We start from the raw sequence: 13,202 nt of genomic DNA on the forward strand, positions 1-13,202 counted from the left end.
CTGCGTGAGGGAGAGACGGGTTTGAATAATTAGCTTGAACTTTTTAGGCGATCGAAGCTGTTTATCAAAACAAACTAGAGTTTGTTTATATAGAGGGGTTTGTAGTTTGTAATCAGCTGGATATATGTGATAAGGGAATGTGATGTTTGATTTTTTGGTAAAGTAGAGTCCACCTGACCAACAAATAAATAATCAATAAAAAAATACACATCTATATAAAATATGGTTTATGTAGTCTGTAGATGACATCTTCTGTAATAACAATATTACTCCTAATTTAACCATATCGGAGCGTATACGGTTATTATTGGATTAGGGTACGAATGAATACCTAGAATCCAAACAAGTTAACAGTCTGGTTTTTTCCAGTTCTTATATTATATTCTAACATTTTGAACACTCAAAATACTCGATAACACATTATAAACCATTACTTAACATAGTTTGAGGGATTGTAACGAATTCTACCTAATGGAATTGTAACCCGTCCCCAAATTTTTATAAGTTTGTGCTTTTTTAGTTTTTTTTTTAAAAATTATGCATTAATAATTGAAGAATATTTTTAATGCCCCCTTTAGTATAATTTACCGCCTTTAATAATTACTTAATATTATTTTTAATACAAATTAGATATATATAATTATATATCATCCATGAACAGAATCTCCTGTTTTGTTTTGTTTTTTTTCCGAATCTCCTGTTTTGTTTTGTTTTTTTTCCTACTCGTCTTGGTGGCCATAATTGACCAGATTCAAGCGGCTTTAAGTTCCTACATTTGAGACAAACAGTTGGGTCTTAATTTATACCATATTTTGTCTCTGACGACAATGACGAGGTCTTGGCTTAATCAAGTTATTAATTAGAATCTAAAGCGAGAGCAGGCGTATACTGATAGGGATGGCAAAACTCTATCAAATTGGGATGATCGAATTTGTTCAACCCAGATTAAACCAAGTTCGGACATAAATTATATGTTCAAAATGTGGGTTTGAACATAAAATTTTTGTCCGATTTAAAACCGGGTCCGAGTCTTAATCCAAACACATAAATCTTGTCCAGTTTAGTTGTCCAGACCCTAATCCAATGCCGGTAAGATTTAAAACTAAAACCTACTTCAATCCTTGAAGTAAAAATCAAAAGAAACTAGCATCAATCAACTATAAAACCGTATCAAATTCTACAAAAACAATTAAATCTGGAAAACAAGAAGCGAACAAGTATAAGACCTGAGCAGAAAAAGGTGAAGGATGATTTGTTAAAGCAAACAAACACATACAACTTATCTTACAAAGTATTCACACCTGGTATGTCTATCTCCATGGCAACAGCCCAATGTCAGCGGGTCATTCCACTTCTGGATCCATCCAGAATGGCATCTCCAGTATTTAATCTTGAAGTTTCCACCTGAGATTGAGTTTCAACATTTACACTTTCAAGCTCTGTTTGCCGTACGCTTATGGGATTGGTGCTCGTTTCAGATTGAAGGTCATTTCGAGATTCTGCTAGCATTTGAAAATATGCATGAGGTCCCCAACCTGCACAAAAGTACATTCATTATACCAACAAATTTTGAGCTCTCCACGATCAACTAATGCAAGGACAGATGATCTTATTTGAAATCCAACAAAAAGAACGTAAGCCGAAATTCTCTATCATTTGCAAATAGGTACAAGAAACTTGAGAATTCAGAAGAGCTAAATACATGTCACCAATGAATATTTCTAGCCATCTTCTGGGTTATAGACAGAAAGATTTTTTTAATAGAACCTTCCAATAGCTTTTGAAATGAAAAATAAAATAAAATGCAACAGCCTTTAACATTCTAGTCCCTGAAGCCATGATTCTTCCCTATATAAGTTCCCCATGGACCTACTTGATGAGAACACGGAGAATACAACCCATAGGTCTTTGAAGAAGTGAATGGCGACATTTCACCCCACCAAAACTTTTTGAAAACCGAATACAAGCCTTAACCTAACAACATTTTATTGGCATTTCTACCCATCTTGGACATCCAGTAATGAACAATCAATTTAAAGTTAAACCCAAGGCAGATGAAGAGTGAAGCAGATTAAAATCAAAAGCATATGATAAGGGATGAGGAGACACTACCATCCATGTCATACGGAGGCGGAAAGAATTGCAAGTAACAAAATGAAGAAACTGTTGTCCCTGCAAGCATGGACAGTAAAAGAATTGGAAAGCTTCATTGCAGGAGTATGCAAACTAAACCATATAAATAAGTCCTCAATAAACAAACCTAAAATAGCCCCTGTAAAAACATCTTGCCAATGATGCCAGTAATCATCAACCCGAGAGACTGCAACCAGAGCTGCAAGAAGTAATGGTAAAAGGACATAACATAGCTTCGCTACATGGCCTCTATGATCAAAAGCCCTGATTTTCCCAGATAAGTACCAAGAAAGGAAACCAAGACCTGCAAAGGACCCTGCATGGAGATAAAAATCTTATTGGCAAACATTTTCGTATGAAAAGCTGCAGACAACATAATCTTAACTCAATCCATAAGCCATATAGTGAACTTCCATAGCCAAAGACCATCTTTCAGACATGCTAACACAGCAATAGTAAGAAAGTTTCTCTCTCATTTACTTATCCATTTATTTTCCAATCAAAAGAAAAATTATCCACTTGATTATTTATTCTAGAAAACATAGGTTTAAAGACAATTTATGCAAAATGAGATAAGCACAAATAAAGGGAAATTGATAGCACAAGGTATCAACATATGTTCCATTGTGCTTGTGTATGTATGATATGATTCGTAAAGAATACAATCCTCTGATGTCAATAGTAAATGATACGAGTATAGGTGAGATAAAATGAAGAAACCAGTTCAATCACCAAGAAATAAAAAAGAAACTAGAGGAGTAGAACTAAATCCCACACTGCAATCAACTTTTTTTGAAAAAGACAACAGACAAGTAAAAAAGTCAACTGATTTTTACTGAATACCCAACAGTATCATTTTGAATTCTAACAGCTGTATGGTTTAATTCTGAATTATTGATACGAGATGCTTACTAACTGCTTCAGTAAATATGATACAAATTGTTCAAATATTTCTGGCACTTCCCAATAAACACTAATTACAGTTTGTAATCATGCATAAAGGCAAAAGATTCAGCCTTTGGGCATCACTACCAAGTATGACATGAAACACAACTTAGACATCTTTAAACCAGAAATGTTAAAATTGATGCATCAATGACGGGAATAAACAGCAGTATCAAGGAATACGAATTTAATTAAAACTTTCAAATCAGGCGCAGAATAATTACATCAAAGATTTTCATTAGCATCAACTTTAAAATCAAGAAAGGAAGAGTCCAAAACATAAACACACGCCCCATATACAACATAGACATACAGGACTGGAAGATATTAGACTTCTTACAAGAAGTATGCCCGCTAGGGAAGCTTTTGTGTCCTTCCTTGATGACACTCTTGTCACCAGTACACATAACATTCTTTGTGATAGGATCAAAAACCTGTGCTTGCCATGTGCCATTGGCAAAAGCATGAGATCAATACAGCACCTAAAGTCAACAAATCACTAACAGGTAATTCAAGGGTAGTTATGAATTAGAGACCAACCCCTTTTCCATCAGGGAAACAACGCCAAAAGAAGTCAGGACGAGGTCGACCAACAGCATCTTTAATGGCATCAGTAATAACTCCAGTAATAAGAACAGAAAATAGAAGTCCTGAAATTGCATCATAATACATTAAAGTCATCACATTGTACAACAATATGCAAGCAGAAAAATAAAAAAATAAAAAAATAATCAGGAGACGACAAAAGCTACCCAGTAAGGCATGGTGCAGGTCATATACATCCCTTCTGATAAAGTAATAGAAAATAATGACAGCAAAAGGCAGCACTATTGCAACGATCTGTTAGACAGAAAAACAAATTGTTTATGATTGTCGTAGAAGTGAATTCCATTTGTACAAATTTGAATAAGAACCGAACATACTGGAACTGCCCAAAATGGAACAGTATTGTCTTGCAATGGGTATTTCAGGTCTGTCATCATGTCCTGTCCAACAAAGCGATGAAACGGCTCTATGATATTCAAAATGATCTCTGTCACCCCAAGAAGCAAAAGAATCAGCCAGTCTTGCACATGCGTTTTCACAACTTTAACTCCATGGGATCTTATGGTGTAAGCACCTGACTGAACCTCGGGCATTTGTTTCTGTTTTACAGCTCTGAATAAAAATAAAATACGTAATATATGTCACCTTTGTGGAAGACGAGCATCTATTCCGTAATTCACAAACTAAATTAATCGAATTAAACTAAAACCCTCCAATTCCTTCAGGTATTTCTCTGTTAAACGCTCAGTTTGGTAGCCGAGAAAGTGTTAACAATCAAAAACGGAAGCAAAAATCAGAAAGTAGCAGCCAACAAATGTAATCGCTCACAGGCCGAAAATCAGTACATATTGAAACCAGAAAGACAGGTAAAGAAAGAACAACGAATAGCAAATTAAATTGCATTTGGAATATGAACTGACCTGTAAAAAACCTTCAAATTTTGAAGAACGAGAAGCACTGGTTGAGTGTGAGAGGAATTCAGCTTTTCTTAAAAAGAAACAAAAGCGTGTGTATATTTTGTCCGCGGCTGAGAGAGACGACAAAAATGGAGTGAATTTGCAGTGGAGTGAAAGCTGAGAAAGAGCTATGCAGCAGGGGTAGGTTTCTTTACCCGCGAATTGCGTCACTCTCTCAAATCTCTGTCGCCATCGACGGAGGAAGACAGATTGTACACACAAGGAATCAAGAAAATGTACACCACCTAACACATCTCCTATTTTTATACCACCTATTTTAACCCTATAAAATTTAAGGAAGAATTCTCTTATAAAATTAACGTGCATAATTTAATATAATTTATGATTATCTGCATAAGGGAATTCTTATATTATAAATTTATATCAAATATTTATGGATAATCTAAATTCATATTCACTTACTCGTAAAATTGTAATTATCCATTTACATTTTTACTTACTGAAACAGACAGGCATTTTGCCCTTGCCAGTTTTGTTTTGTGTATCAAAGTTAGTGGGAAAAGTCTTTTAGATTGTCTAATCCATCTTTCAAAATAGAGCACTTGTGTTTGTGCCTGGTTTCAGTGCTGTCAGTTCATCGTTCATATGTTAGGTCTGTATCTTCCATTTACATCAAAGATGGAATGGACGATGGGATTTGGAAACCTTGTTCTTTCTGTTTTTTTTTTCCCCTTTTTTTTTTTTAAATAAGATAATTTATTTATTTTATTTTTATGATACGTTTGGCTAGTGGCAGATTCGGAATTTTCAATCATCAAGGGCTTAATATTGAGGGCCTCATATATCATGGGATGTATGTAATTTCATCGGGGGCTCAATCCCTAAGTGAAATAACATTAGATTCGCCACTATAATTGACGCATATAAATTTATACATTTGAATCATTCTACTTTCTGTTAAATATTTTAACAGATTACAGATGGTAGATAAGGAACTTTAATCTAGTAGTTGGAATGATTCATTACAATCAACTTGAAAAATCACTTGAGTGGTTAGATAAAATTCATAGGTATATTAATGGATATTATTATATTATAAATTATAGATACAGTCTCAAAATTTAGATTTGTAGATTCCTTGCTTGCTGGTTTAATCTATCTTCTTTTCTTTGCCTTTAAAGGAAGGAGATTCAGATTCAGATTCAAATTCCTACAGCCAAGATGATAGGACTAACAATATATAAGTATATACATTCCAAAAATGTGATTTTACAAGATTTACACTGTAACAAATCAAAAAAATAAAATAATAACTGTGGCAAAAACAAAACTGCATTGCCTTATTACTAAAACCCTAAAACTACATATTTAGTTTGTTACAGGAAATAATGTCTGAAATATCACCTCCTCCCTAATTCCATTGCATCCAATGGTGAGTTTGGATCATTACCTAAAGATAGCGACACATATGCCTCGTCTCTGTGGCTGACTTCTTGATTCACAGCACGAACAGATTCCTGGGTTTGCACATTAACTGCATTTGTGATCTGGGTTCCATTAGTTGTCCTGCTACCTGATTCTTCCAAAGCTCTGAAGTATGCATAAGGACCCCATCCTTGAAAAAAAATAAAAAATAGCTTAATATTTAAGAAGAGAGAGTGAAATTGATTGGTAAATATGAAGACAAGAAAATCCTTACCATCAACATGATACGGTGGGGGGAAGAATTGCCGATAGCAAAATGCTGCTACAACAAGCCCTACAACCAGGTAAAAGCCATAGATTTTAGACAGTTAGAAAATATGCTTAGTTAGAAAGAGGCTTTGATGATGATCAATAACGTGATATCATTGAAAACAAACCTAAAAGACCTCCAACAAACACATCTTCCCAGTGGTGCCAATAGTCGTCAACTCGAGATACACCAACTAGGGATGCAGCAAGCAATGGGAGAAATACTACACAGAGCTTTGCAACATGCCCTTTGCGGTCAAATGCTTTGATCTTCCCAGATAAGTACAATGAGAGAAAACCTAGTCCTGCAAAGGACCCTGCAAACAAATTTTGAATTGTATCATACAATTAGACACTCATAGTCTCATATGCTTATTCTGTAAATTTACATGATCTGTCTGATATACTATTGAATTAGGGATGTCAAAAGGCTTACATGAAGTATGGCCACTTGGGAAGCTCTTATATCCTTCCTTTATTTCACTAGCCTTCCCGTGGCAAACCACATCGCCCCAATGATCATATAGCTATAAAAGGCAAAAAAAAAAGATATAAAAATCAGTGATGCACTATTTTCAGAGCTATAAAGGTGCCAAAAGGAAAGAGATATTAATATATAGGTCTCTGTAGTACTTTGGCATAATTATAACAAATGCGAAAGATATAAAGCAAAAAACACTCGTTGCACAAGGCTCTCGTTGTGGACTTGTGGTGATGGGTTAAAGGAAGGAGAAACAAGGAACATAAGTTCGAGAAAAGCAAGAACATACATCAATTCCATCCGGGAAACAACGCCAAAAGAAGTTAGGTCGAGGCCGTCCCACAGCAACTTTTATTGCATCCGTGAAAACCCCAGTAATCAGCATAGCAAATAGAAGGCCTGCTCCAGAAAATAAGATAGAAATCATTACAAAAAAAACTATTCCCAAACAATTTTTCAACCCGGCACAAAGACTCTAGTTAGAGATTATTACCTAAAATGCTGTGGTGAAGATCATAGACATCTCTCCTACGAAAATAAAAGAAAAGGAAGACGGCTATAGGCAACAAAACTGCATACATCTGGACATCAAAAGAAAAAAGAAACCTGTTATCCTGATATTCAACAGCACAAAACGGTTATGAAGACCACAAATACACAGAATTAACTGCTCCAGATTGATTTTCAATGTCTCGTGTTACTCAATCAAGCCATAACACAAAACAAATCTGATGGTGGATGGTCAGAAAGACTTACAGGCACAGACCAAACAGGCACAGTGTTGTCCTTCATGGGATATTTGAGGTCTGTCATCATAGTCTCAGCCACAAAGCGGTGAAATGGTTGAATTGTGAACAGAACGATCTCAATTGCCCCAAGCAGCAACAGGATAAGCCAATCATGCATGTGCTTCCTCGCAACTTTGGATCCATGAGACTTAATAGTGCACGCACCAAGATCAATCTCCCTCATTGTTTCCCTCTATTGAAAATTAACGAAAAAGAAAGAAGACAGTATTCATCAAAGTGAACAACATTACATTACAACAGACAATAATATCTGAAAAACAATTGGAATTCACTGAATCTACTCCTAAAATCGTCATTAAACAGTAAATATTTACTTATTAAGCCACGGACCTGTACAATGCCGCGAAAATTGAAGAGAGACCGAAGTGATTCCAAACTCATCCAAGCCATTGTGGAAGTCTCGCAACCTAAAAACTGAAGAATCTTAAGTTCATTAAAAAAAAAAGAAGAAACGAACAAAAACACTCTTGTTTCCAGCACAGAAGGAAGAGAAGAAGACAATCCGTGTTACCTATAAAATAATATTCAAATTATAAAAAAAAAAATTCTTCTTCTCTGAAATATGCGAAGGACGCCGGCACCGGCGATTCAAGAGAGAGTGATTGTTCCGGCAAAAGAGGGCTTTGAAATTGTTCGATTTGGCGCTGACGAGCAGTTATATAAAGGAATCCTCGGTTTAACGGCGAAGCCTCCGTTGTTTGAAAATTCAAATTTCTCGATCACGTATTAAATGGTGGTCAGCATCGGCAGGCTTAAATACTCGATCAAATAGGAAGTGATCGTAGCCGTTGGATATGTTGACTCAAACTATTCCCCTTCTATTGGAAGAACCGTGTGGAGCCCACACGTAGTTCGCTAAGGAAAAGTCGCCACGTCAGAGTCACGCCAGAGGTTGAGAGAGGGACAAAATTAAAAAGCCTCAACGCACTTTTTTGACGCTGTCAAGGGCTCAAGGCTCGTCATGTTCGATTGAATATTTTGGGCCTATTCGTTGGGCCAAGCCCAGGCTTAAGAGAATTTGGAAAAACAAAGATCGCTTTCAAAATCATGAAAAGGGTGAGGGTATAATAAGTATGTACCATCAAATCATTGAATTTAGAATTTCAAAATTACAATCACATTGCTTTGGAATTTTTATCTTGATAGAAAAAAAAAATAGTATCATTTTTTAAAGGAAATGATGGTTGATCCCTTGATTGGTTTCTGAGAATAATTCTAAGTAAAAATGTGTTTTTATCATCAACCTTTTTTTTTTTTGAGAAAATTATCATCAACTTCTTGTCTTAGGAGTCTCATCTTTAAAAAAAAAATAAAAAATCCTAGGAATATTACATTTGTCCTCTAATGGTGGAGGGATTAAAATATCTTGGTGAATTTCAAAATTGTTATGATTGAGATAGTTTCCATACCAAATGGTCCTTATAAAATAACACTTGAGTTATTCAATTGGTATATAATATATGATTCATCCAACCACTTTTGGGTGATAACTTAGTGAATCCATCTGAAACCAAATCACGTGGACTCGGTAAATATTTAGTTCAATTCCTATTAATTTCAAATACCCTTGGCCCAACTTATCATATTATCAAGTGGAGAATTTTTTTTTACTCGTGGATCTGCCGACTTAAGTTATTCAGTTCATATATACGATTCATCCAATCCTTTATGTAATTTTGTCTTCCTTAATCATTAAAATAATTTCTTGACTACATTACTTGGGTAACTTTATATATATATATATATATATATATATATATATATATATATTACTTTGGTAAGTTTGACGACAATATTTCTGGAGGGTCCAGTCCTAATTCCAAAGGAGAGAAACCACTGTTTCTGTCTGTGTGACAGCTTGAGTGTCTCCCCAAAGTGTTGGCAGAATGGTTGGATTCTTTTAGTCCACTCTGCTTTAGACCAATCTTTATATGCCTTTCAATTGTTACAGCTAATGTAATATATGATTCTTTAATGCAATTAAGCAAACACACGAAACATTTTTATTTATTTGTGTTATAAGTCAGCCAAGGTTATGATAATCATACTCTTCATTCTTCAATCAGTGTTCAATATTATTTTTTTAAAACCAATAACAACTCAGTAAACGTGTATTTTGTGCGCGTAAACTTATCCGACATGTTAGTTACTTAGTTATGTCGAAGCCCACCACAAATTATTTGAAAATATCTGCGTCAGTTGAATCGAATTCTTAACCTCGAGTGAGATTCTTTAAGAAATAAGTTCAGAGAAATAACCAATTATTAAGGAGGATATTAAGGAGAATATATTATTGATTCCATTACCTTAAATGCATGCATAAATTAGGCAATGTTTCTAGTTGTTTGCCATTGTTTAGGCTTGACTTAGTGCTTTCTTCTCCTATATATATCACTAACATAGATGTAAATGAACATACAATTTTCTCAACACCATACACAATTCTTTTTCTCTGTTTTCTTTACATGGTATCGGAGCTTAGGCTTTCACCCTTCCTGTAAAACAACATCAACTGCAAATCATTATTTCACCTTGCCTCCACACTCATGGCAAAGACCGACAACAATGACCCAGAAAAATCTGAGATAACCAAGATGCAAAACCATAGACACGATGATCAAAGTGATCCTCTCTATCTTCACCACTCGGACCAACCTGGTCTTATCCTGGTGACCCAATCGCTGAATCAAGAGAACTATCCTCTTTGGAGTCATGCCATGCTCATGGCCCTTATTGCCAAGAACAAAGACGGTTTCATCGATGGAACCGTGACCAAACCTGTCACAGGATCCATGGCAGAGGTAAAGCAATGGACTCGTTGTGATCTTCTTGTCAAAGGATGGATCCTCAACACAGTAACTCCTGCAATCGGACAAAGCGTCATGTACAATGATAGTGCTCTTGCCGTCTGGAATGAACTAAAGGAACTACTCTCTACCACCAACAGTGTGTACCTTTTTCACATTGAGCAGGAAATCCATGATTGCTTGCAAGGCAACATGACCATTGGTGAATACTACACCAAGCTCAAAAGTCTCTGGGACAAACGAGATGCACTTTGTCCTCTACCACCTTGTAGTGGGGATATTGCCAAGACTCTACATCAATACCAACAGACACAACGTACCATCAAGTTCCTTATGGGACTCAATGAGGTTTATGCAGCAGCACGTGGTCAAATTCTTCTCATGGATCCACTACCTCCTGCTAACAAAGTGCTCTCTCTTGTCAATCAAGACGAAAAACAACGAGTCATCTCCTCACAAGGTCTGGGTAAAGCACCAGAGGCAGCAGCTTTCACCGCTAGAGAAAGGTTCAATCATACAGGGAAAGCTCCTTTGTCCCACCTCTCCACTATCCGTTGCCATCGTTGCCACCTTACTGGTCACTCCACTGAAAACTGTCGGGCACACTTAAAATGTGACTACTGCGGACACAAAGGTCACACAATCGACATTTGCTGCAAGCTTAAGAGGGCCAACTCTCACGGTGATAAGAGTAATCATTTGAACACAAACTCTCATTCTCGTTCAAAGGCTTATCATGTAAGTTTTCAACCAGACAATACTGACAGCACACCACCTTCCTACAACCTCACGGCAGATCAATATCATGATCTCCTTGCTCTTATTGATCAAAACAAAGTAGGAAACATGACTAGTCAAGTGAATGCGGCAACTACAATGAGCAACGTTTCAGGTAACACAGTTTGTGCAAACTCTCTTATTCCACATAAGGAATGGATTTTTGATACAGGTGCTACAGATCACATGGTCTGCTCATCCACTCTTATGACCACCAAGACACCAATTCGTAATCGTCATGTATACCTGCCCAATCATGCCATTGCTCCCATAACACATATAGGCACCATACGGTTTTCTGATAATCTTGTGCTCTATAATGTTTTATGTGTTCCATCATTCCGATTAAACTTAATTTCAGTAGCCAAATTAGCCAAAACATCCCTATGTTCTGCAATTTTTACTGATGTGTCTTGCATTGTTCAGGACCAACGATCGGGGGAGATGATTGGGATGGGAACTGAGCGCAATGGGCTTTATTACTTGGACGTTGCGAGGATATCTGGGTGTTATTCCGCCTCAACAATTACACCTTCCAACTTATCCCATTTATGGCACCAACGTTTAGGTCATTTATCTAACAAAAGCCTACGAGCCATATCTTTGTCTACCAAAAATATTCATTTTTGTTCAGTTGATGATTGTGCCATTTGTCCTCTTGCCAAACAAACTCGTAACTCTTTTCCATTGAGTTCTATTACTACGAAAGTTCCATTTGAATTAATTCATGTTGACATTTGGGGAGGATACCATATCCAATCACTCAATGGGGCAAAATACTTTCTTACAATTGTTGATGATTTTTCTCGTTGTACTTGGATTTATCTATTACATAGCAAATCCGATGCACGTGGATCTTTTCTTTCCTTCATAAACTATGTTGAAACACAGTTTTCTACTCGCGTCAAAGTCATTAGGAGTGACAATGGCCCTGAATTCTCCATGCATAATTTCTACTCTGAAAAAGGGATTATGCATCAAACCACTTGTGTTTCCACCCCACAACAGAATGGAGTAGCCGAACGCAAGCACCGTCACCTTCTAAATGTTGCCCGCTCCTTACTTTTTCAAGCCAACCTTCCTAAATTTTTTTGGGGAGATTCCATCCTTACCGCTGCTTATCTCATCAATCGTACTCCTACTCCTGTTCTTAAAGGTAAAACTCCATACGAAATTCTCTTTCACAAAACACATTCTTATACACATTTACGTGTGTTTGGTTGTTTGTGTTTTGCCTCCACCCACCATACTCGTCCTACTAAATTTGATGCCCGTTCTATCCGTTGCCTATTCCTTGGATACCCATATGGTACCAAAGGATACCGAGTTTACAATCTCGAAACTGGTCAAATATTCATCTCTCGGGATGTTGTTTTTCACGAACAATTATTTCCCTACACTACTTCCGCTGCCACTCTTTCCCCTCCCCCCAATTCCACGTTGTTTCCCACTCCAATGGTCTCTATTGACCCATTACCGACACCTGCACCGAGTGCCATGCCCATTCCTTCAGACACACCTAACATTCCACCAAACACATCATTCCATAGTGACACCACTACCACACTTGACCCCATTATGTCTCCGCCACACCCAAATCCCACCTCCACACCCGCACCTCGGCTACGCCGCACAACCCATGCTCCCAGTTATCTTCAACACTACCATGTGGAGGTTTCATTGCCCACTCGGGATCCACCGTCATCGCCTCCATCATTGGCTGGACATACAGGTACTTCTCACCCTTTATCTCATGTTATATCCTATGATAACTTGTCTCCTTCCCACAGGGCCTTTGCCACATCCATCTCAGCCATCAAAACACCCACCACCTTTTCCCAAGCTGTCAAGGACCCCCAATGGCGCCATGCTATGGACCAAGAGCTTCAGGCTCTCCAAGAAAATGGTACGTGGTCCCTCCAACCATTGCCACCGCACAAGAAACCTGTTGGCTGCAAATGGGTTTACAAAATCAAATTCAATCCTGATGGCACAGTTGAACGTTACAAGGCACGGTTGGTTGCCAAAGGTTACAGTCAGATTGAAGGTTTTG

At 37.1% G+C, this 13,202-nt stretch overlaps 2 protein-coding genes across 5 annotated transcripts; both read right to left on the minus strand.

The window, feature by feature from the left end:
* Positions 1-1,127: 1,127 nt before the first annotated feature.
* On the minus strand, positions 1,128-4,845 carry LOC120005355 (lipid phosphate phosphatase 2-like). 3 transcript variants are annotated; one of them, XM_038854968.1, is made up of 9 exons: positions 4,736-4,845; positions 4,545-4,651; positions 4,002-4,111; positions 3,831-3,918; positions 3,619-3,728; positions 3,419-3,512; positions 2,261-2,449; positions 2,113-2,172; positions 1,128-1,535 (listed from the first exon to the last, which is right to left on the minus strand). In XM_038854968.1, exons 3-9 carry the CDS (start codon positions 4,059-4,061, stop codon positions 1,336-1,338), a joined length of 801 nt encoding a protein of 266 aa, XP_038710896.1. In that variant the 5' UTR covers positions 4,062-4,111; positions 4,545-4,651; positions 4,736-4,845; the 3' UTR covers positions 1,128-1,335. The 3 variants fall into 3 exon arrangements, with proteins under 3 accessions (XP_038710896.1, XP_038710890.1, XP_038710881.1); XM_038854962.1 differs by having other exon boundaries at positions 4,002-4,236; XM_038854953.1 differs by having other exon boundaries at positions 1,136-1,535; positions 4,002-4,236; positions 4,545-4,814.
* A 933-nt stretch (positions 4,846-5,778) lies between these two features.
* LOC120016820 (lipid phosphate phosphatase 1-like) lies at positions 5,779-8,276 on the minus strand. Of its 2 annotated transcripts, none has more exons than XM_038869755.1 (9): positions 8,077-8,276; positions 7,896-7,972; positions 7,513-7,737; positions 7,250-7,337; positions 7,046-7,155; positions 6,712-6,802; positions 6,404-6,592; positions 6,241-6,300; positions 5,779-6,156 (listed from the first exon to the last, which is right to left on the minus strand). In XM_038869755.1, the coding sequence occupies exons 2-9, from the start codon at positions 7,953-7,955 to the stop codon at positions 5,942-5,944; spliced, it is 1,038 nt and encodes a 345-aa protein (XP_038725683.1). In that variant the 5' UTR covers positions 7,956-7,972; positions 8,077-8,276; the 3' UTR covers positions 5,779-5,941. The 2 variants fall into 2 exon arrangements, with proteins under 2 accessions (XP_038725683.1, XP_038725676.1); XM_038869748.1 differs by having other exon boundaries at positions 7,896-7,979.
* Between the last annotated feature and the right edge of the window lie 4,926 nt (positions 8,277-13,202).

The sequence above is a fragment of the Tripterygium wilfordii genome, chromosome 2, assembly GCF_013401445.1.
Source record: "Tripterygium wilfordii isolate XIE 37 chromosome 2, ASM1340144v1, whole genome shotgun sequence".
In the NCBI taxonomy this organism is placed as follows: domain Eukaryota; kingdom Viridiplantae; phylum Streptophyta; class Magnoliopsida; order Celastrales; family Celastraceae; genus Tripterygium; species Tripterygium wilfordii.